General features: G+C 41.4%; 1 protein-coding gene across 2 annotated transcripts in view; it reads right to left on the reverse strand.

Annotated features, from left to right (window-relative positions):
• Positions 1-10,113: 10,113 nt before the first annotated feature.
• Positions 10,114-25,043, reverse strand: part of si:dkey-246g23.2 (solute carrier family 66 member 2) — a 51,762-nt gene continuing 36,832 nt past the window's right edge. Inside the window, exons 4-5 of one of the 2 annotated variants that reach the window (XM_055648925.1) lie at positions 21,978-22,194; positions 10,114-13,734 (exon numbers count right to left, since the gene is read on the reverse strand). In XM_055648925.1, the coding sequence (XP_055504900.1) occupies positions 13,560-13,734; positions 21,978-22,194 (392 nt within the window). In that variant the 3' untranslated portion in view covers positions 10,114-13,559. Of the gene's footprint in view, positions 13,735-16,932; positions 18,629-21,977; positions 22,195-25,043 lie in introns of those variants that run through there. The other variant, XM_055648924.1, reaches the window with a different exon arrangement.

Here is a 25,043-nt window from a genome sequence, read left to right on the forward strand (position 1 = left end):
CCCTCATCGGGACACCAACCCCCAGGCCCACTGCAAGCACGGAGATCCCAGAGACTCACAGCCAGCAACAACTCTAGCCCAGCCCCGCTCCAACTCCAGAGGAACCCGGGTTGCGGATGAGGGGGCGCAGCTCGGGCTGTGGGCGAACTGCCACTTGTCGCCGTAGCGGCCCATCGGGCAGCGGATTCCTCTGGAGTTGGAGGGACAGGGAGACACAGCGGCTTTTGAGAATGGTGGGCAATCACTTCCAAAGTTCTGCCCACACAGTCAGTACACCTCTCCTACACTTGTCTCCCGCACTAAGATTATCTCGCAGAGAATGATCCCAGCCTAACCCTCCCTATTCTCTCCTATTCTGCAAGAAAAAACTACATTGAAGACTCAAACTCGCGATCGAGTAACTGCCGGGATCGAGGCGCAAACTCGCGACCTTGCGGATATGAGCCGAGCACTCTACCACTGAGCCAGCCGTTAAAATCTACGCTAAAAATCTTCCATTCCGAAAGCCGAAAAATTCTGAATTACGAAAAGTGTCTGGTCCCAAGGCTTTCGGATAAAAGGTTGTGCACCTGTACCATCTGGAAGAAGTGCTGACAGATATTTGGCAGAGAGGAATCAATGTTGTCAACCAAATTTGTCAGGTTTTCCTTTGCATGAATTGAATAGAGATAACACCTCATTGACTTCCCTATCTGCAGGTTTTCTTTCATGTGTTTTATCCAGATGATAGAACTTTTCCTTCTTTTGGATGAAAGTCAATTGGAAACCTGTTTACTCCCTCACATGAAAACAAACTATCCCATGTTCTATTCAGGGAATTCACTCAATGTACAGGTTCATGTTCCTCCATTAACTAACACCATTAAAACTGGTAGACAATAGACAATAGGTGCTGGAGAAGGCCATTCGGCCCTTCAATCCAGCACCGCCATTCAATGTGATCATGGCTGATCATCCGCAATCTGTACCCCATTCCTGCCTTCTCCCCATATCCCCTGACTCCGCTATCTTTAAGAGCTCTATCTAACTCTCTCTTGAAAGCATCCAGAGAATTGGCCTCCACCGCCCTCTGAGGCAGAGAATTCCACACTCACAACTCACTGTGCAAAAAAGTATTTCCTCATCTCCGCTCTAAATGGCCCACCGGTAAGTCATTGACGTAGCTGGCCACTCATAATGTTAATTGTACATTTAGCTCCATATAGTGACTGCATTCGGGGTCAGAAGTACTAAAATATTCACTCTGCCAATAGGAATGGATTACATAGGAGAAATCATCCACCATCAACAATGTATTCGTAAGTTCTAGGAACAGAATTAGGCCATTCAGCTTATCAAGTCTATACCACTAATCAATTATGGCTGATCTTTCTTTCCCTCTCAACCCCATTCTCCTGCCTTCTCCCCACAACGCCCGACATCCTTACTAATCAAGAATCTGTCAACCCCCACCTTAAAAATATCCATTGACAGCCTCCACAGCCTTCTGTGGCAATGAATTCCACAGATTCACCATCCTCTGACTGAAGATTTGGAAGACCTTGTGTGCCTTTATGTTTGATTTGTTTAAAATCCCTTTCCATTAATTAGCCTCACACATGAATAAAGTTGGACATTGTATTGTGCTTCATGCAAAGGTTCAGTATATGGAACAGCGAAACTCAAATATCTTGCATGTTATATCATCACCAAGAATAAGACCCAGAGGCCGACTGGTGGTGACATGAGAGTGGAATCCTGTGGGGTTTATAATGAGCAGCCAATTCCAATAAAAGTGTCGTGCTTTTCATAATCAAAGATAACCTGTGGTGTTTTGCAGTTAATGAAATGCTTGTGAAGTGTCATCAGTTTAATTAGAAAGCGCAGGAGTTAATGGCTCCCATAAACAGCAAAGCAGCAGTGAGTATTAAATCTTCATCTGTTGCTATTTGAGAGGCTACTACGACCAAGACAATAAGTAAGTATTCTTCATAAGTTGTGGCAGCAGAATTACGCCATTTGCCCCATCAAGTCTACTCCGCCATTCAATCATGGCTGATCGATCTTTCCCTCTTAACCCCATTCTCCTGCCTTCTCCCCATAACCCTTGACACCCATACCAATAAAGAATCTATCAATCGCCACCTTAAAAATATCCATTGACTTGGCCTTCACAGCTTTCGGTGGCAATGAATTCCACAGATTCACTACCCTCTGATTAAAGTAATTCCTCCTCATTTCCTTTTTAAAGATGTCCTTTTATTCTGAGGCTAATGGCCTCTGGTCCTAGACTCTCCCACTAATGGAAACTCATGAAATCTTCTGTGGAATTGTGGCCTAGATTTAAAATCTCATCTTAAAAAGTGACTCATCTGACAACATTCTCACTACACTGGAGTGTTGTCTTCCTTGACTTTTTTATGAAAACGTCTCTTAACTCTTCTGTCAGAGGTAAGAATGCAATAAACCTAGTGCCATATGTGACATCTAACACAATCTCGTAAACTTCCCCTTAAGTAAGTGGTTTGGTTTTATTGAGGTCAGAAGAAGATAATTGTGCAGATTGCAATTTGGAACGCGTTTTGAAGGTATTGGTTAGTTAGTTAGTTAGTTTAGTTAATTGTCATGTGTACCGAGGTACAGTGAAAAGCTTTTGTTGCATGCTAACCAGTCAGCGGAAAGACAACGCATGGGCAGAGAAGTGGCAAATGGAAAACAGCGTAGCAAAGTGTGGGGTCATGCATTTTGGTAGTAGGAATAATGGCATAGACTATTTTCTAAATTGGGAGAATCCAGAAATTGGAGGTGCAAAGGGACTAGGAAGTGCTGGTGCAGGATTCCCAAAAGGTTAATCTGCAAGTTAAATTTATAGTAAAGAAAGCATACTCAATGCTAGCATTTATTTCAAGAGGACTTGTATACAAAAACAGGGATGTAATGCTGAGGCTCTATAAGGCATTGGTAAGACCGCATTTCGAATATTGTGAGCATTTTTGGGCAGCATATCTGAAGAAGGATGTGCTGGCTCTGGAGAGAGGAGGTTTACAAGAATGATCGCAGGAATTGGTAGGTTAACCTATGATGAACGTTTGTCGGCACTGGGCTTGTACTCGTTGCAATTTAGAATAATGAGCGGGAACCTCATTGAAACATACAGAATAGTGAAAAGGTTGGATAGAGTGGATGTGGAGAGGATGTTCCAATCTAACCATCCACAGTGTACAGATACTCGAAGTAAGAAATGATGCTGTGAACCAAATGTGTAGGATCGAGTACAACCAGTGGCCAATACTATTACTTGCACTGTAAGCTTGAGACTAAAGACAAGTTCCTCTCCCATTCTTTATTATTCAAAAATTAGTTTTCAAATCTTACTTCCAGCAATTTTTTTAATTTGTGTAAAGATCTTGCATCAAAAACAGCTGTCTATTTAGCAATATTTACTTCAATTATTATGAAGTAGAAATGCATTATTCATTACCTAATGTGGAATTAGATTTGCACTCTCAAAGGAGTCTATAAATGAAGATTTAGAGAGTTATGCATTAGTCCAAATATTCAAATATCAATTTAGAAAATATGAACCATGAATAACTATATTCTACTTGACAGTTTATATTATATGAATAAATGTCAATAGGTCTTGAAAGTTCCCTATGTAAAAATGTTTATCCTCATCTTGAGTATTTGAATAACTTGTTAAAATAAGCACAATTTATTAGATTTACTATATGCTTCCCGATAGCCAGCATGAGGTAAAAGAAAATATATAGACAGAATATAGACAGGAAAGATGTATATGCAACATTGTGGTCAAGGTGGGTGACATTAAATTCCCCAACATTGGCAAGAGCTACCCTAGTACAAGAAGCTTAAACACATAGGAATTTGTAAGTCGCATCAAGAGGGTTTCTGTCTGAAAAAGGGTCTCGACCTGAATCGTCACCCATTCCTTCTCTCCAGAGATGCTGCCTGTCCCGCTGAGTTACTCCAGCTTTTGTGTCTATCTTCTTGAAACAGTATGTGGATAGACCAACTAAAGAGACCATACTGGATCTTGTATCCAGTGCAAGCCTGGTTAGGTGACTGACATTTCAGTGGGAAACCAGAAGGCATACCTCTAAGGTGAGAGAGGGAGAGTTTGAAAATGTGAAGGGCAACATTTTTTGCACATGTGACAGGTGTCTGGAACGAGCTGCCCAGGGTGGCGGTGGAGGCAGATACCATGGTGGTATTTAAGAGACTTTTAGATAGGTGCATTAATATGCAGGCAATTATGTGATTTGGATAATAGGCAGGCAGAAAGGATTGGTCTAATTCTTATCATGTACAGCATTGATATTGTGCATCAAAGGGCCTTTAAATAATTTCAAAATTTGACGAATTAAGGAAATAGTTAAACATGGGAATCAAATGCCAAGTACAAAGGGTAGGTTGAAAAGATGAGATGTTCAGGGACCAAACAGCTGCAGATACCTCTGACAGTAATCTCGCAAAGTCTCACAAGGCTGAATGGATTCTTCAAGGAATCCAGAGGTGCTGGTGTGGGGTGAGAAGTGAAGCTGATGCAGGAAATCCTTTGCCTGTAACTGGGTTTGTCGGAGTTGAAACAGATATGTGGTCCCTTCCTCAGGTGGGAAAATGGAGCAAAGGTGCTGGGAGGCGGACATCATGGAAACCATGCTGGAGGCTGAGAAGAATAATGTTTTATTTACACCATTGTCACAGTCACCTAGGATGCCATTTGTCGCTTTGTTGAAGTCTGACTGGTGGAGATATCAAACAATTGCAAAATCCCAACAAACAATTGCAAAAATTGCAAGTTGCAATACTTGAAATGACTCATTGTGCCACCTCTCATCTCCTGCGTTAGTGAACTGTGCCGCGATATTAATGTTCTTCACCGAGGATTTTCACTGCACTATGGAAGAGTGCCTCCATTACAGTTCACTATCTCTGTAACCAGTCCATCTGAAACTCATCCAATAAGCCCTTCCAAAGCTGCACCTCTCAATTCTGATCACTCGTGTTCCAGGGTGCATCGGGCAATTTATTTTAACATTGGATGTGTGTTGTCAGAACAGAGGTGTTTTATAGATTATCTCCTACATCCACTGCTGTCAACATTGCCACAGGAGTATTGGACCCACAGGATCCCTGAGCAGCAGACCAGTGAGATAGGATCTCAGACATGACAAAAACAACACTTTTTGAAGACCAGGTTCTCAGCTTGAGTGCCTTGCATTTTAAATGTCCAGTCAAAGATGGGGATGTCAGCACATCAGTGACAGCTGTCATTTACAGCCTTTAGTGTTGCTCATTTCTTTGATAGCTCCTATACCCTGCAAGCACCACACGATTTATGTATTTAGTCAGAATTTCGTTTTTAACTGCAAGCAAACACTTCCTTGATTCGGATGGTTGCAACAGGATGAGATATTTTCATACTGTTGCTCGAGAGGAGTTTAATTGCAGGAAGTCATGCTGGAATCTTTTTTTTTGAACCAGAGCGTTGTGTCCTTTATTTATTTACTTACTTTTTATTTATTCATTGACAGGATGCAGACATTGCTGACAAAGCCAGCTTGGTCTACCTAATTGCTCTTGAACTGAGTGGCTTATTGAGACATTTCAGAAGATGGTTAAAAGTCAACCAATTATACATCCTTCCAATCTTCCACTGTCAGACTAATAGAATTAGATTTTTTTAAATTACATTGCACTGAATAAATCACTCCCTCGGGCACAATCAAGCACCTGCGGTTACAAGACCACTTACTTTCAATGGGAAGGGTGTTGGACTATTTTAGTTTTGCACTATGCTGGCAATACATCAGGTAATCCAGGAGTGCAGGGCCAAACTCAGTATGGATGAGCCAAAATCCTTTGTCCAACCTTCCAAAAGTCGCAACAGAGGCAACACATATCAAAATACTCTAAATTCACTTTGATACTACAGAGAGTGGATTAGAGTATTATGTTGACTTACGCAACTACGCATTAAAGACTTTACTTTCCTGTGTTTGTTAACTTATATGTGTTTCATCTGTCAAGACCTAAATGAATATAATCTTCTTTATTTGTAACTCGTCCTATTAAGAATAAATTAAAAGGAATTGATTTGCCATGAGTTTTTTAATCAAATGATCTGTGTTTTTTGCAGCAAAGCTCAACATAGCTATGCAGAATTTTGCAGTGTGTACCATACACAAGCAGTCATTTGCTCAGGGTACTCAAGACAGAAAACCCCATATCCACAACCTCTACCATCAAAACGGCAATCTCAGTAGAGCATCATCTCTAGCAGCAACAAATAATCTGCTACAGGTCACACAAAGTGCTGGAATAACTCAGCGGGTCAGGCAGCATCTCTGGGAAACATGGATAGGTAACGTTTCATGCAAGGACCCTTCTTTGGTGCATCTTTGGGTGAAAAGCAATGGTCGCTGTTTCTGGTTGAAACTTTGCATAACAATCTCAACTTAATATGTTGACCGTTCATTTCTACCCACAGGTGCTGCTTGACCTGCTGTGTCCCTCCATCTAATTGTTTGCTGCTCCAGATTCCAGCACCTGCAGTCTTTTGTGACCAACATCAGCAAGTTCCCCGGCAAGTTGAGTGCATTCTCAAATGTATCACATGCCCTTCATTGCGACTTACTTTCAATCAAGGAACTCCCTATATAACAGCACTACGGGGGTGACTTTACCAGAACGACTGCAGTGGTTCAAAGTAGCAGCTCAATGCCACCTTCTTAAGCATATCTCAGGACTACACAGTTGTTGTGCTAGCAACATCCAGATTTCAGAAAATGATTTTTTTAATTTCCATCTTTGCAGGTGGAATTAGGCCAGTTTCATTTTTAGCACATCAAAATTATGGTGCTTTTATTGCCAGATGTGTAAAGTGCAAATGCACAGTGAAATTATTTTCTTACAAACAATTCAGTAGAGTAACGCCATAACCAAGCACATCCTCGATTAGCCAGTGTACAGAAATAGTCCACTGATCCCACATACAAGAGGCGCTATGTTTTGACGTCATTTTAAAGTCTAGTCCTCACTCTAGTGTTGTCGAGTTCTACAGCCGTCGCCATCACTTGGACATGTGGGTCAACCTATGAACCAACATCCATCCCTCTCCCCGCCTGTCCACCTTTGTTTCCCGGGCACATGTCCACAGCCAACCTCGAGGGCGTGGTTGACCAGACCCCGGTTCCCTCTCCTCTTTTACCGACCTTTCTCCTCACCCATCTTGTCTATCATCATCACTGGCTCCAGCCCCCTGGTCTCGGGTCTTCGGGGGACGAGCAAAAATTAGCACCAAAAAGGCACCGATGATATACTTTCTGAACATAGGAGGGGAAGAGGGAGGTGGCCCTTCAATATTGTGTCAGCAGCAAATGGCTTGGTATTTAAATCTATATCATTGCATTGTTTGAAATGTAAAGAAAAATAACAAATCCTGTTTGATAACGAAATAAACAAGAAAATGTATTTTAATTCAGCACTTTAATACAGTACTCTTACTTTTATCAGCAACAAAATATTAAAAGATACATCAATCTGCAACATTTTTAAGCAATTTAACCGAATAACAAGTTTAAAATGCAATAATTTTTTTAAACAAGATTCAATGCTTGCAAGTAAATAGGATCATCCTTATAAGTTTTATTCTTTTTTTATAAAAAGGAAAATATGAATGAAAAATAGTAGCTAGCGCAGCGCAAGGTAACATTTTTGCATACACATTAGGGGTGGTTATGCCATTCTCTCAGTGTGACATGGAGCTTGATGAGGTGGTCTTGTGAGTCAGGAAGGGGAGATTGTACTTTCAGTTGTGTAACCCATTCTCTAGATCATTGTCCAGCAATGTGCTGGGAGTGTAGATTCATAAATAACCCTCTGTTTTCTAATGGATATCATTCAATCAATAATGAGCTGTAAGCCTGCAGGAAAACGTTGAGGGTTTTGTTTTGGTGAATAAGAGGTGCCATAACAGAATCCAACTGAAGCAGCTGAAAACATAATGAATTTCTCAAAGATTAGCCACATGATGCTAACAGCATGCAAAACGTCAAGCAAGTCCCAGGCCCCTCCGTGATGAATACATGTTCTGACAATCCTTGTTCAGCAAGTGATAATTAACTGCATCTTAAAATATCCTCATAATTTCTAAGTGACAAGGGAGCTTGGGAGAGGGTTTTATGGACAGGAGTTGTGCTTAATGTTCTACCACTGGTACTTCGTAGCGGCACAAAGCACCAAGGTTTAGCTGCACAGGGCATGGGATAAACAGGGACTTGGCTTAAATTCTTATGCTCTTCGTTATGCCAGCCTGAATTACTGGAACCATCTTCATTTTATTGAGAGATATCCAATATTGCATGAATATACCATTAACATAGTTTAAACACTGTCAGGTGGAATATGTGTTTGGGCACGGTAGAGTGTATATTCTAATGCAAGTGATTTAGAAAATTTGGTTTGGTTTACAGAATTGCAGCCATCATGAAGCTCTGGGAAATAAAACTCAACCATGCATAAGTGAAAATATAATTGAATTAATATTGAGGGCTGTTATATCACGTATAAAAGCAAATTCGGCCATTCTGCCTGGTAAATTGTGTATGAAGTAAAATGTTGCAGTATCTGAAAGTGCTAGATAATGCAGCAATGTGTAGGAATTTTAATATAAAATCAAAATCAAAATAAGCTAAGCTGTTTGGAGTTGAACGGTAGAATACCACCGCATGTGAAATGTCCTGAAGTTGACTTGACCAGAGGATTAACATTTTTTTAAATCATATGGCTTTGGCAAAATAAATTATAGATTAATGCCATACTGTGGACTGTACGTTAATGCATGGCAGATAAACAGTAGCAAGTCTGATATCATTTTATAAAATCATAAAGTAGCCTTCAGTGCAAAAACAATGCGTATTAGACATATATTGGCACTGACAGGTAAAATCAATGCCAGAATGTGACCCCATAAAAAAGCCATGATTAATAATGTAATAGCAAAGTCACCCAGCCCTGCTGGTCTCCAAATGCACTGAACCTGAGAATCACAGTGGCAGTAAATTTTGTAAAGTACAGGCCCTTGAGAAAGTGAGGTAAACCTTCACCTGCATATGCGCAGATCATCTGACATTCATTTTCACAATGTACCAGAAGAATCTACTTATCTAATATTTTTGGAAGACCCTGTTGAATCAAAAATGCACCACATATATCCTATCTAAAAGCCACAGAAATGGCCAGACTGTAATCCAAACAGTTACACCACTACTTCTTTGGTGGTACACTGCCGCAAAGAGCCAGCCAAAGCTTGTAGCAGGTCACTAGAATGTGCATCATCGGCAGTAAGAGCCACAACACTGTTGTTACAGCTTTGAAAACTGTCTGTCCCATAATGTTGTAAATTGATCTCCAATGGTGGGCAGCTTTTCGGGAGAATTTGCGGTGAGTGGGGCAGGAGGCAACATAAGGAAGTATAGACTTTTGTTGGAAACCTTTCTTAGAAATTGGTGGCAAATGACCTCCTTTACCCTTCCTCCTGTGCAGTCCAATTATCTTATTTTAGTTTATTTTAGAGACAGTGCGGAAACAGGCTCTTCGGCCTACCGAGTTTGCACCAACCAGCGATCCCCGTAAACTAGCACTATCCTACACAATAGGGGCATTTTACAATTTTTATCAAAGCTAAATAACCTGCAAACCTGTACATCTTTAGAGTGTGGAAGGAAACCAGAGCACCTGGAGAAAACCCACGCGATCGCAGAGAGAATGTACAAATTCCGTACAGACGGCATCTGTAGTCAGGATCGAACCCTGGTCTCTGGCGCTGAAAGGCAGCAACCCTAGCACTGTGCCACTGTACTGCCCCCTGTATCTGTAGTAGGGAACAATCTTATTTTTTTTGTTTTTGGGAACTGCAGATGCTGGAGAATCGAAGGTTACACAAAAAAGCTGGAGAAACTCAGCGGGTGCAGCAGCATCTATGGAGCGAAGGAAATAGGCAACGTTTCGGGCCGAAACCCTTCTTCAGACCCGAAACGTTGCCTATTTCCTTCGCTCCATAGATGCTGCTGCACCCGCTGAGTTTCTCCAGCTTTTTTGTGTAACAATCTTATTTTTTTGTTGCTGTGTCTCCACCTTCAATGGTCTAAGGAGCCTGCGGGGAATTGGCTATCATCAGCATTGAACCTTTGAAATAGCTGTGCTTTTAAGTGGCAGATTGATGTCCTGCTTTTCATAAGATTCCAAGGGATTTTGTCACAACTGTTGGATATTTTTCTGGGTAATCTACCTGATTCCTAGCAGTGGTCCTGAGGGAGGTACGGTACATTCTGATATAAAGGGATCAGTCATTGGTGCAAAATGGATGAAAATTGTTATATATGTAGACTGATGTAACTATACAGTAAATAGACATCGTGACAGTAGAGGTAGATTCCATCATTTAAACATGCAGTGACAATTATTAGGTGACATTATGGATTATAACTGACCTGGTCAGATGATAGAACTCTATGAAATGGACGTTGCTGTATCAAATATGACAACATTTCTAAGTCTTCCATTTCATTGTTATTGCTAATAATAGTTTTGGTCAGACTGCAATGATGCATGGTGAAAGGGAAAGTAATTCTAATTAATCATTCAAAGCACACTGGAGAGTGTTGGGGCTGGCTGCGTTTTTCTTGCCTAACTAACAGATAGTGGGGTAAGGGAGACGGGGAAGGAGGTAAATTATGATACAGATTGAAAAGGCTTCCGTGATGGAATTGTCTGTCCTTGAGGAACTTGTAACCCAGAAGCAGTACGGAAAATGGTTAAATATAAAAGCCAACATTCCAAGACACTATATAATCTTTGTGTCAACACTGCACTAGTCTGTAGAATGCACGGAACAACTCAATCAGTGGGAACTACTTAAGGTTGATCACAAAAAAAGTCAGGAAAGGGTTTTACTCTCATAGAGCAGTAGCATGCTTCCAGCATATCAACCATAAAGAGCTGTGATCAACTGCTACCCAGTCTTGTTTGAATCCTTTGTCGCATTCAGAACCCTACTCTGGCTCTCAGCTCTGCCTGTGATCCAGTCAATTCCTTCTGATCCAGTAACTGGCAAGTTGCAACATCCTAAAGTGGAAGCGTGTAGGAAATAACTGCAGATGCTGATTTAAATTGAAGGTAGACACAAAATGCTGGAGTAACTCAGCGGGACAGGCAGCATCTCTGCAGAGAACGAATGGATGGCGATTCGAGTCGAGAACCTCTTCAGACTGATGTCAGTCAGGGGAGTGGGCGGGACAGAGAATGTAGTTGGAGACAATAAGACTGGTGGAAGAACTGGGAAGGGGGAAGGGATGGAGAGGGAAAGCAAGGGTTGTTTGAAGTTAGAGAAGTCAATGTTCATACCGCTGGGGTGTAAGCTTCCCAAGCAAAATAGGTGCTGTTCCTCCAATTTGCGCTGGGCCACACTCTGACAATGGAGGAGGCCCAGAACAGAAAGGACAGATTGGGAATGGGAGGGAGAGTTAAAGTGCTGAGCAACCGGGAGATCAGGTATGTTATGGCGGACTGAACGGAGGAGTTCTCAGAAACGGTCGCCGAGCCTGTGCTTGGACTCGCCGATGTACAGGAGTTGGCACCTGGAACAGCGGATACAGTAGATGAGGTTGGAGGAGGTGCAAGTGAACCTCTGCCTCACCAGAAAAGACTGTCGGGGTTCTTGGATGGGGGCGAGGGGGGAGGAAAAGGGACGTCACCCATTTCTTCTATCCAGAGATGCTGCCTGTCCCACTGGGTTACTCCAGCATTTTGTGTCCATCTTCAGTGTAAAACAGCATCTGCAGTTCCTTCCTGCTCACGATTGTAGTTGAGGTGGACTTGATTGTATTTATGTGTGGTGTTATCTGATCTGATTAGATAGCATGTAACATAAAACTTTTCACTGTATACGTGCCAATAATAAACCTAAACCTAACTTCTACAATCAGCCAAACTTGGCAAGGAAAAGTATCCTCTAAATTCTCCTTCAGAAGGATGGTTAATATCAAATCAGAAAAATTTGCTGTCTATCAATTCCATATTACTTTAAAATAATATGTGGAAAACGTTCAGCCTTCGAGTGCCCTTCCCAGCAAACTGGGGACTATGTGTGATATGATGGGTTGTACTTCCATCTCAGTAAGGCCTTGCCTACACAAATTGTTTTATTGTAAGGTACAGCTTATTCTTGGTTATCCTACCTTAATGTTTTAGTAAAGGAAAGCCTTACTTTCCATTAGCTAAAAATATCCTACACATTGCACAGGAAATAACCTTTAATACCATTTTACAGGAAAAATATCTGCATCACCTCCTAAACCCGTAACTCATGGGTGCTGGGTACAAAAGGTGTATGAGAACCCCAGCAAAGTTCCTCTCCGACTCATTTTCTTAACCTGGAAATACTGTTCCTTCATTGTCACAGAATCAAAATTCATGAATAGTTTTCTATGGAAGTGCCTACGTCATAAAGAAGGCAGCTCTTTGAAGACCAATACAGATTGATATTATGTTATACTTAACCCACGATGCTCAGATCCATGAATGAATTAAACAATAACTATCTGTAATATACTCAGAAATAACAACATTTTTAATCTAGAATCCAAAGTTAACCTTTCCTCCATTGAGAGGTCAACAACCTGAAATTTAAACCCTGCTTATTTCTCAACTGCGCCGCCGAACATTCCGAAGATTCCAACGTTTTCTATCATTCACCAATATCCCCTCCGAGGTAATCTTTATCCATGGTACATGTGAATTACAGTAAATTGAATTTCACAAAGCATGGTAGGCATATTTGATTTTGAAATTTCTCAATGTCCAGCACAAAATGGTATGATGGTTGGGGACAGACCTTAAATAAAGCCATGAGATTAAAAGATATTTTAAAAAATACACGCAAAAGTGGAAATGGAGGGAAAGAACTGCGGAGCATCAATAGGGACATATTTTTTACAGTGACTCAAACAATATAATGTAAATTAGGATTTGATTCTTTACCAGATCACATTGGAGTTCGTTTTCTATTGATCCGACAGGAAGTGACAGGGAACACACTGATGGCAAACTTGTTGCAGCTTCAAAATGGAACACTTTGACAAAGTGAGGGTTACATTAAGGCATGAGGAGACTTCTAGAACTGTTCATAGGAGTGAGGAATCATTATCTGGTCAGCCCTTATTAAATGCACATTGACAAGGTTCGGTTTGTTTTCTCATTGCTGTTGCTGCTGCTCTGTACGTCCTCTTTCTAAATATAAAATGATGAGTTAATTAAAGTTAACTCTTCACCCTGCCTAGTGGAGCATGACCTGGAGATTTTCAAAGCCATCAGTAGGAAAGAAGTTTCAACACAAAATGAGTTATATGGCTAAGGCACTTTAGTTTAGTGGTTAAAGAATTGGATGTCCTTCAATGAGTAAGAAAGGAGATCGATCTTGTTGGCACGCCCCTGGTGCCTAACCTGGTCACAAAATCATGTGTCTCAGGCTGCCATTCATTCACTCTGCAGTTTTGTTAGCTGTATTTTTCGTGTGCTCCTTTCTCGTACGTGAACACCTGATAGAATATTGCGATGTCAATACAAATCTGAAGGGCCCCACAAACCCAGAATTGTACAGGTGTTGCATTAATAATGAAGTAGGCAGTTTTAAAGATGTCACCCAGGGTCCACATCAGCACCATCTTAACACTGAGAAAAGAAAAGAGACAAAAATTATTATGCTGCACTGAATCAATGAGATTTCTTGATAGCAATAACTTCAAATAGTAAACAAGAATAATGTTTACATTTTATAAACTACATTTAACATATAAATCACCCGCAAAGCTCACAAAGGAACTGTAGAAGGGCCAAATTGGTATGCAATTGAAGGAGGGAAGATTATAAGGGATGACCAATGGTTTAGACCAAATTCTGGGCTTTAAGCAGCTTCTTAAATGAGGAATGGGGGCGGGAAGAGGTGGGCAGATTTAGCAAGGAAATTTAAAGCAGAAGAGCTTGATGGCAAAGTTGTGCTGATGGAATCTGTGACAGCAATAGTGACTGAGGCATGTTCTCTGAGTAGAAGAGTAAGAGTTTGAAGGAAGTCTAGATTTATCAGCAAATACATTTATTTTGCTCCCAGTAGGGTTTTCACCCTGGAGGATAGTCTGATTAATAGATTTGGCTTTGTATTCATTGGTAATGAATTAGAGGAGGTGTAATCTGAAGTTATAATCTTTGCTTAGATTTTGCAGATAAACACTACTGTTAGTTCAGTTAAATGGAAGCAAGTCCAAGACATCTGAGTCCAAAACATGCAGGTACACGTCAGCTAAGTCCACTCCATTTAAACAGATAACATGCCAGGTTAAGACCAGGTTAGGCACCAGGCTCCATTAAAACCGGAAGTGGGCAATTTGAAGAAGGGCTGGTCAGGCCTTTTGGTTGAACCTGATCAAAACAACCCCTCTTCTAAAAGTTAGAATGACCTTACAGTAAATGATATCACAGGAGGCAGAGATTCAACGAGTAATGTCTTTGAAATAACTAATTGGTTCCATACCCAACATTCTCCACACGCCTTTCATTTTCCTGCATCTTCTCTTTATATTTGTTGTTAAAAATGACTACTACAGCTGTTCCCACCACTGTTTCAGGCAGTGGATACCTTGCTGTGTAAAACAATTTCTCCTCATCTCTCCTTTGGTTCTTTTGCCAATTATATTGAGCTCCCACTGACTGCAAATTCTCACTTCTGCTACCAGCATTTCTGCATCTCACCGAACTACTGAACTGCTGATCCCTATTTTCTCAGTCTTTACAGATCACATAAATATCACAATAGGCAATAGACAATAGCCATTCGGCCCTTCGAGCCTGCACCGCCATTCAATATGATCATGGCTGATCATCCACAATCAGTACCCCATTCCTGTCTTCTCGCCATATCCCCTGACTCCACTATCTTTAAGAGCTCTATCTAACTCTCTCTTGAAAGCATACAGAGAATTAGCCTCCACTGCCTTCTGAGGCAGAGAATTCCACAGAATCACAACTCTCTGGGTGAAAATGTTTTTTCTCATTTCCGTTCTAAATGAACTACTCCTAATTCTTAAACTGTGGCCCCTGGTTCTGGATTCCCCCGACATCGGGAACATGTTTCCTGTCTCTAGTGTGTCCAATCCCTGAATAATCTTATATGTTTCAATAAGATATCCTCTCATCCTTCTAAATTCCAGTATACAAGCCCAGCCGCTCTATTCTATCAACACATGACAGTCCATCCATTCCGGGAATTAACCTTGCGAACCTACGCTGCACTCCCTCAATAGCAAGAATGTCCTTCCTCAAATTCGGAGACCAAAACTGCACACAATACTCCAGGTATGGTCCCACTCAGGTCCTTCTGTACAACTGCAGAAGGACCTCTTTGCTTCTATACTCAACTCCTCTTGTTATGAAGACCAACATGCCATCAGCTTTCTTCACTGCCTGCTGTACCTGCATGCTTACTTTCTGTGACTGAGGAACAAGGACCCTCAGATCTCATTGTACTTCCCCTTTTCCCAACTTGACACCATTCAGATAATAATCTGCCTTCCTGATTTTGCCATCAAAGGGGATAACCTCACATTTATCCACATTAAACTGCATCTGCCATGCATCTGCCCACTCACCCAACCTGTCCAAGTCACCCTGCATCCTCATAGCATCCTCCTCACACTTCGCACTGCCACCCAGCTTTGTGTCATCTGCAAAATTGCTAATGTTACTTTTAATCCCTTCATCTAAATCATTAATGTATATTCGAAATAGCTGCGGTCCCAGCACCAAGCCTTGCGGTACCCCACTATTCACCGCCTGCCATTCTGAAAGGGACCTGGTAATCCCTACTCTTTGTTTCTTGTCTGCCAACCAATTTTCTATTCATGTCAACACGCTATCCCCAATACAATGTGATCTAATTTTGCCCACTAATCTTCTATGTGGGACCTTATCAAATGCTTTCTGAAAGTCCAGGTACATTAGATCCACTGGCTCACCCGTGTCCATTTTCCTAGTTACATCCTCAAAAAATTCCAGAAGATTAGTCAAGCATGATTTCCCCTTCGTAAATCCATGCTGACTCGGACCGATCCTGTTACTGCTTTCCAAATGTACCGCTATTTCATCTTTTATAATTGACTCCAGCATCTTCCCCACCACAGATGTCAGGCTAACTGATTTATTATTCCCTGCTTTCTCTCTCCCGCCTTTATTAAAAAGTCGGATAATATTAGCTACCCTCCAATTCACAGGAACTGATCCTAAATCTATGATTTAGCATCCATGATTTCTAGAGCCACTTCCTTAAGTACCCTGGGATGCAGACCATCAGGCCCTGGGGATTCATCAACCTTCAGTCCCATCAGTCTACCCAACACCATTTCCTGCCTAATGAAAATTTCCCTCAGTTCCCCCGTCACCCTAGGTGTTTTGGCCATTATTACATCTGGGAGATTGTTTGTGTCTTCCTTAGTGAAGACAGAACCAAAGTACCTGTTCAACTCGTCTGCCATTTCCTTGTTCCCCATAATAAATTCACCTGTTCCTGTTTTCAAGGGACCCACATTTGTTTTAACTAATTTTGTTCTCTTCACATAGCTAAAGAAGCGTTTACTATCCTTCTTTATATTCTTGGTTAGCTTACCTTCGTGCCTCATCTTTGCTCCTTGTATTGCCTTTTTAGTTATCTTCTGTTGTTCTTTAAAGTTTCCCAATCCTCTGCTTTCCCGCTCATCTTTGCTATGTTATACCTCCTCTTTTATTTTTGCACTGTCCTTGACTTTCCTTGTCAGCCACGGTCGCCTCTTACTCCCCTTAGAATCTTTCTTCCTCTTTGGAATGTACTGATCCTGCACCTTCTGTATTGTTCCCTGAAATACCTGCCATTGTTGTTCCACTGTCATCCCTGCCAGGGTCTCTTCCCAGTCTACTTTGGACTTCTCCTCCCTCATGCCTCCATAGTCCCCTTTGCTCAACTGTAATACTGACACTTCTGATTTTCTCCTGTTGTTCCGTGTTGACCAGTGATCTCCGTACACTAACACTGGGGATAATTTACAATGTTTTTCCCAGAAGCCAATACTGTAAAACCTATGAACCCGTACGTCTTTGGAGTGTGGAAGGAATCCAGAGCACCCAGGGAAAACCCACACGGTCACGGGGAGAACGTACAAACTCCATACAGACAGCACCCATAGGCAGAATCTAGCTGAGTCTCTGGTGCTGTAAGGCAACAGCCTTACCACTACGTCACTGTGTCACCCCTAGTTACAGTTGTAAACCTCTAAGCCTATAACAAAAATGTTAAAACAGGGCAATCTAGCACAAAGGTCTAAGCCTAAATGCTAGATTATTAATTTTCAGCGTGTAAACGTGGCCTGACAGCTTTGAACATCATAGTGTTAAGGAAAGACTTTGAGTCTCATCATTTCCTGTGAGGATCAGGGTTTAAGTGCAAATCTGCCCATATTTGGAAATTATTGCTTATCGCCTTCGTCGTGGCTACACTGATGGCTGCTTTTGGGCAGAGATAATGTAACAGTGCTTCCAAAGTGATGTTAAGATAAAGAAAACATTTAGTTTCAGTTTCAGAGATACAGCACGGAAACAGGCACTTTGGCCACACTGCGCCCCTGCCGACCAGCGATCCCTGCAAAACAGCACTACCCTACACACACAAGGGACAATTTAAATTTTTACCAAAGCCAATTAACCCACAAACCTGTACGTCTTTGGAGTGTGAGAGGAAACCGGACACCCGGAGAAATGGCAAGCGGGTCACTGTGAGAACGTACAAACTCCATACAGACAGTATCCATGGTCAGGATCGAACCCGGTTCTCTGGCACTGTAAGGCAGCAGTTCTACCACTGTGCCAATAAGAAATAAAAGCAAGAATAGGATATGGTGCTGATGATTCTGCTCAAGCATTCAAAAAGATCGTGGTTAATTTGATCATGACCTCCAATCTGCTGCCTGTTCATCCATAACTCTTAATTTCCCCAAAATATAATATCAATAATCCAGTCTCTGCAGCTCCCTGAAGTAGAGAATTCCAAAGATTCATAATCATTGAAGGGAAGGAATCCTTCCCCATTTTTGTCTTAAATGGCAATGTCATTATTATCATGTTCTTCCCCCCTCACTCTGAACTCGGCTATGAGGAGAAAGATTTCCCAGTATCAAGCAACTTTGTTCTGGTAATGCAAATGGAATTTTGTTTTGCTTCCAAATCCTTCCTACATTTTATGACCATATTTTATGGATATTTGAATCCCACATAAGAGTAAAATAATATACTCAATTCTCCATACACAATGGATCCCTCTCACTCAAAACATTATCAAGCTTTTTACCATCAAATATCGACAGAAATAAAATCCAGACCATTATAGTTATTTATTGAGAATAGAACATTATAATTATTTATAGAGACTAAAATATTAATCAGGTGGAGGGAATAATTCTGTAAAGTTGTTGGGCAGAGCACAAGAAACATTTCATGACCTTCTTGGTTAACTACCATCCAAAGGAGCAGAGAAAATGTAATCTTCTGCCTAGAAATTGAATTTCAAACTTATTAGGTGCGCTGAATGTATTTTGGGGCAAAGAGCTTAAACTAAATTAGAAAATACAAAAAAAATGGTGACATCTTCACTTTAAGCTGTAATCCTCGTAACGATAAGCGTAAAACAATTGGGTCATTGCAAAAACTCGTCTGGTTCACTCAAGCGTTTGAAGGGAGGAATCTGCACTCCATAACTGGCCTACATGTTATTCCAGCCCCCACTAATGTGGTTTACATTTAACTACCTCTTCAGTACAGAATAAATTAGGAATGAGCAATAAATAACAGCAGTGCCAATGTTAAGTAGTAAACAGTAACTGTAAGGCAGCAACTCCACTGTGCCACTGTGCCATCCTGTGCTGCCTTTTTTTTTGTAAGCCTAACCTGATGTTTGACCACTCACATAAAACCCAGCAGATTGTTTGAGGCCCTGCCTTTACTCTGCACTGAGCTCCAAGGTTGGCAGATGTGATTGATAACAGATCAGTGGAATGGAGTAAAAGGGCAGCAAAGGGATGTCTGTCAATTCTGAGCAGGTGTGAACAGTGCCAGGCTAGAGACCAGACCGCTGGGTCGAGAAACTGCCACACACCCAGTTAAAATAGAATTGCAGGTCACCCTGTAGCTTTTTTTGAAAGCTGCATAAAAAGCTAGAAGCTCACAGAGCAGCATTGTCAGGTTACATTGGAAAATACTGCAATGAAACTAACAATGTTGGTTTCACTGTGGCATTTCCTACTGATACCTTCTTGCAGTTGTCAGCGGGCACCCCAGCAGATGCAGACTTAGCAGACAACTCTCAAATGAAAAGGACACCAAACAGGGAATTCTATTACAGGTACTCCCAAGGGTAGAAATAACTTAGATTCATAGAGTGATACAGCGTGGAAACAGGCACCGGCTGAACTTGCCAACACCGGCCATTGTCCCAGCTACACGAGTCCCACCAGCCTGCGTTTGACCCATATCCCTCTAAACCTGTCCTATCCATTTACCTGTCTAACTGTTTCTTAAACGTTGGGATAGTCCTTGCCTCAACTACCTCCTATTGCAGCTTGTTCCATACACCCAACACCCTTTGTGTGAAAAAGTAACCCCTCAGATTCCTATTAAATCTTTTCCCCTTCACCTTAAACCTATGTCCTCTGGTCCTCGATTCACCTGCTCTGGGAAAGAAAATCGGTGCATCAACTCAATCTATTCCTCTCATGATTGTACACACCCCTATAAGATCACCTCTCATCCTCCTGCACTCCAAGGAATACTCAAGGAAAAGCCTACTCAACCACTCACTATAGCTCAGACCCTCTAGTCCTGGCAACATCCTCGTAAATCTTCTCTGTAACCTCTCCAGCTTGACAACTTCTTTCCTATAATATGGTGCCCAGAACTGAACCCAATACTCTAAATGCAGCCTCGCCAACATCTTATACAACTGCAACATGACCTCCCAACATCTTTACTCAATATTCTGATTGATGGCCAACGTGCCAAAAGCCTTTCTGACCAGCCTGTCGACTTGCGACACCACCTTCAATGAACCATGCACCTGCACTCCTAGATCCCTCTGTTGTCCAACACTCCCCAGAGCCCTATCATTCACTGTGTAGATCCTGCCAAGGTTACCAAAATGCAAGTGGCATTTTCCTTACCAAGGGAAGTAAAAGTGTGAAAATGACCTCCAGATTCAGGACAGTTTCTTCCCAGTTGTTATCATGCAACTGAACCATCCTACCACAACTAGAGACAGTCCAGAACTAGTATCTACCTCATCGGGGACCCTCGGACTATCTTGGATTAGATTTTACTGGCTTTACCATGCAATAAACTTTATTCCCTTGTCATGTATATGTATGCTGCGAATGGCTCCATTGTAATCATGTATTGTCTTTCCGCTGTCTGGTTAGCACGCAACAAAAGCTTTTCACGGTACCTTGGTACACGTGACGATAAACTAATACTGAAAGGAGTCAGTCGAGGGTGCCAGCCAACTGCCCCAGGCAAAAGGTTCTCTGTAAGGACATGAATTAATTCTTTGGATAATCCCCGCAAAGCTTGTCTGCTCTGCCTGTTGCAATGAAATGAAGGAAAAGTAGAAGAAGTCTGAGTAAGGAGTTTGGATGACTTCCTTAATGCAGTTAACAACCGTGAGGTCTGGCAGAGATCAGTGTCGACCACCTGGAGTGACGGTGAGAACAAGAAGCTGTGACTGACTATGATCCCGACCTCCCTCTTCAGCAGTTGAAGAAGGCACCTCACCACCACCCTCTCAATGTCAATTAGGGATGAGCAACAGATGCTGGTTTTGCCAGATACATGCTCATCCTGAAAAATACAGGCACCCGTGTGAGATAATATTTCAGTTTGCAGGATGTCATGGATTTCTTAGATGAAAAGTTCAGACTGAATATAAATAGCATGGTTTGGGGGAAATAAGGTTTTAGTAAAAGTCAACTACTCTGTGAGTAATTAAGAACGAGTAATGTGAGTAATGGACAAATTTTGCATGTCACACGACTACTGACTTCTACTGGGGAAATGTTGTAGAAACTTAAATCGCACCAACATTGAGGAAGTGGATTTACTGATAGTCTACAAGGCTTCCAGTTATGTGCACAAATCTAGGTTAATTCAATCTTCAAATACATCACACAGTTTCTACAAACTTAATTTCTAGCCCCAAGAAATGTTTACATTTCAATCACTAGTTTTTTTTCAACCAGAATTGATTATTGAACGTGAGGGTAAATGTGGAATATATTCCTGTAATCAACAAAGTTTGTTTTAACTGCTAGTAACTTGGCAAGGCTGTAATTATTTAATTATAAACTTATATTATAAAGGGCGTAAACTTAAGAATAGAATAACTAGATCCCATCAAATCTAATGATCTTAAACATCCAGGCAATTCAGAATCCAGATTTGAACTGTTTGGTTTGGCTTGGTTTGGTTTAGTTTAGTTTAGAGATATAACGTGGAAACAGGCCCTACAGCCCACCAAGTCCGTGCCGACCAACAATCACTCCCTCACTAGTTTATATCCTACACGCTACGGACAATGTACAGAAGGCAATTAACCTACAAACCCGTGCACCCATCGTCAGGATCAAACCCAGGTCTCTGGTCTATAGGGTAGCAACTCTACTGCTGTGCCACTGTGCCACTCCTTACTGTGCTACCCCAGACCATAACTATACCATATACTCTTACCATAAAAGGCTATGTACCACTGCTTTTATATTGCTACTTCTGTGTTACTTTACAAGATAAGGTCCACCTCTTACTCATATCAATGCTCTAAATATTGAAACATTCACAAGTGAAACCATTTTCCTCACCTCATGCCTGCTGTGGACTTGTTCTTGAAGTTGCGGCAAAGCTGAGGCACTCCCAACATGGCTTCAATGAGGACAGCCGTGAAACCGAGAGTTTCCACAAAGAGTTGGGAGTCAATCAGGAGGTACGTCACCAAGAGGCACACCATGGTGAAGGATAAACAAAACTGGATGTAATCGAGGAAGCGGCTCCAGGCCCAAAAATATTTGGGATCAAAATCTACACAAAACAAAATGAGGTTTTGATTAGGCTCAGCGCTGCTGAATCTCAGTTACTCTTTATCACTATTGTCACTAAACAGGCACAAGGTAGTATTTGGCATTTGAAAGAAAAGTAATAGTTCATTTCAGTTACATTAAAAATATCAGGAGAGGAAATATAAAACAAAGTTCAAACTTCCTTCGACTTCAGCTTTTGGGCCCTGCCCTAGTAGCTCCAAGCAACAACCATGGAAAGAGGCCACTTGTTCCAACCAGTCCCTCCACATAGAACAAATCCTCCACATCACATTCACCGCCCACTTCCATTCTCTTCTGCTGCCTGTGCAATTTAATTGTGAATTTGACACCATTCCTGCCTCAATCACTAGCCCTGAATGTGAAGTAGTCTTTGAACTTTGAAATTATTTTTCAAAAACTCTCAGAATTTTTTCAAAAATGTGATTTTGCATTTGTATTATTTTATTTATAAATATTTATTGAAGTGTATTTAAATAGCCAAATTGAGCCCTGAGCAACCAGTGATCTAGACTGAGCATAGAACACAGAATCTGGTCCTTCAGCCCACAATGTCTATGCCGAACATGATGCCAAGACCATCACTTACCTTCCTGTAGATAACCCATATCCTTCCATTCCCTGCACATCCACATGGCAATAACATATCTGCTTCACTCATCACCTCCGGCAGCATGTTTCCGGCACTCTCCACCCTCTGCCCCGCACTGTTCCTTTAAACCTTGCCCCTCACCTTAACGCTGTGCTCTCTAGTATTTGATTTTTCTAACGTGGGAAAAGGATTCTGACTGTCTGGCCTATCTGGTTAAAAAGGTTTCCAGTTACTTGGACAACATTTACGGAGAACTTCTGCATTCAAAGTGACTGGTGAACTGAGGAGTCAATCGCTCAATGTTGTCAAGCATTTCCTGCAACGGAGCAGAGAAGGGATACATGACATGAAAGATTAAGATATGGAAAATTACATCAGGGATTTACATTCAAGCTAAATTAGCTCCAATATATCGAGGACAATAACTGAAACTTTAAAGAACTAGCCAAGGGCAGAAACCAATCTTATACCGTTTTGTTATGGGTCGCATTAGCCTGCATAAGATTAGAAAACAGTCTTGTTTGAAAATTCAATACCAGCCACAATGACTTCGAGCACAAAAGATGAGATTCAACTCTGGATCACACACATAAATCACCCTTGCCTTATTAAGGAAACAAGCGGTACACATAATCACATCCCTACGGGTTCTTTAAATAAAAGAAGCAAAACAAGACCGGCAAACGATGCAAACACAGCATTTTTTAGTGCAACCGAGCTGCCAAATTATACAAGGCAAATTTTCTTGGCTTTGCACCGTAGGTTCACAAAAGGAGCTCACGTAATGAAGCTACAGTACATAACTAAGCCTGTTACATTTTAGTCATTAAAATGAATGTGGAATTTTCCATTTGCCCTGTTGTGAAATTGGAAAATTAGCTTATCGTTTCTTTGATATTAGAGGTGTTGCCTTTGACCTGCTGCAGGTAGACAGTCAAGTATGACATCCTCACAGCCAATTCAATGGGAAGTTACTTTAATCCAGTTATTCTTGTTGTATCCTGTGAAGTTCAAAAGATACTTGAAATGTTCCTTTTCTGTCTTGCTATGCCAAACTGAGGGCTAGCAAATATTGCAAAAATAGCTATTGAAGATTATGTTCTAAACTGTAAAGAATAAGCAGACAGAGGCACGTAGCTGCGTAACTATCCCACGAGTGTACATGGGAGTGTAAGTAAATGCCAAATGCTCCTTGCTTGTGGGTTACCACAAAACCTTCATGCAGATTGTACACTGGCTAAAAGAGTCTTCAAGGGTTGAGTGTGGTGGAGATATCACCCCCAGGGGGGATATCACCCCCACATGAGTGGCAAGGGTACTGAGTAGCAGGATATTTCTGTGCATTAATAAATACAACGCTAATTAATATAGCCTCTGTTTAGCTCTGTTTTCCTTCCCATAGATGCTGACCATTTCTATCAATTTCTGTTTTCATTTCCTTTTGAAGCCCATCCCTAATCATCAACTGAGTCCTTTGCAGAAAAGAAAGGGTGCAACCTAATCCTCTGGCAAGCCAGCAGTTCTCTTAGGATCTTTATTGCCCAGTTTGTCTTATTTCGCCCTAAGCTGACCTTCCCACCACAATCAAACATCTCACTATCCTCACTATCAAGAATATTATCAAAAATCTTATTAAAGGTCCACACCATCCTGACCACATCCTCATCTCGCTGCTAAAATCAGGAAGAAGGTACAGGACCCTGAGAACTATTATCTCCAGACACAAGAACAGTTTTTTCGCAACCATCATTTGAATCACCCCACACTCTACCTCGGCTCTGAACTACTATGGAGTGTACACGACCAAAGTTACACCTCTTTCTTTGGCTTGCATTGTCGTGCGCTGGTTTACTAGAATAATTGGTTACGTTTATTATATATTAATTGTGCTGTTTTGTGCTAATAAAGCTGCAGCACGTAATGTAAGAATTTCATTGCCGTACAGTTGCATATGACCATCAAACACTATTGACGCTTGTTGGAATCATCGACATCAACTGAGAACACGGTTCATTCCAGGATGAGTAGAGACATCTTAGAGCATCATACTATTGAGTGTGTGATGCATTACTGAATGTACTGTCCTTCAGAGGAATTGCCAATCAAATGATGAATTTGTCTATTTTAATGATTTAATTATTGATTGAACTATTGCAAAAAGAACAGTGTTTTTTTCTGTAGAAACAAAGAACTGCAGATGCTGTGTTTAAGAGGGAACTGCAGATGCTGGAGAATCGAAG

This window comes from Leucoraja erinacea, chromosome 17 (assembly GCF_028641065.1).
Source record: "Leucoraja erinacea ecotype New England chromosome 17, Leri_hhj_1, whole genome shotgun sequence".
NCBI classification, from domain to species: Eukaryota; Metazoa; Chordata; class Chondrichthyes; order Rajiformes; family Rajidae; genus Leucoraja; species Leucoraja erinaceus.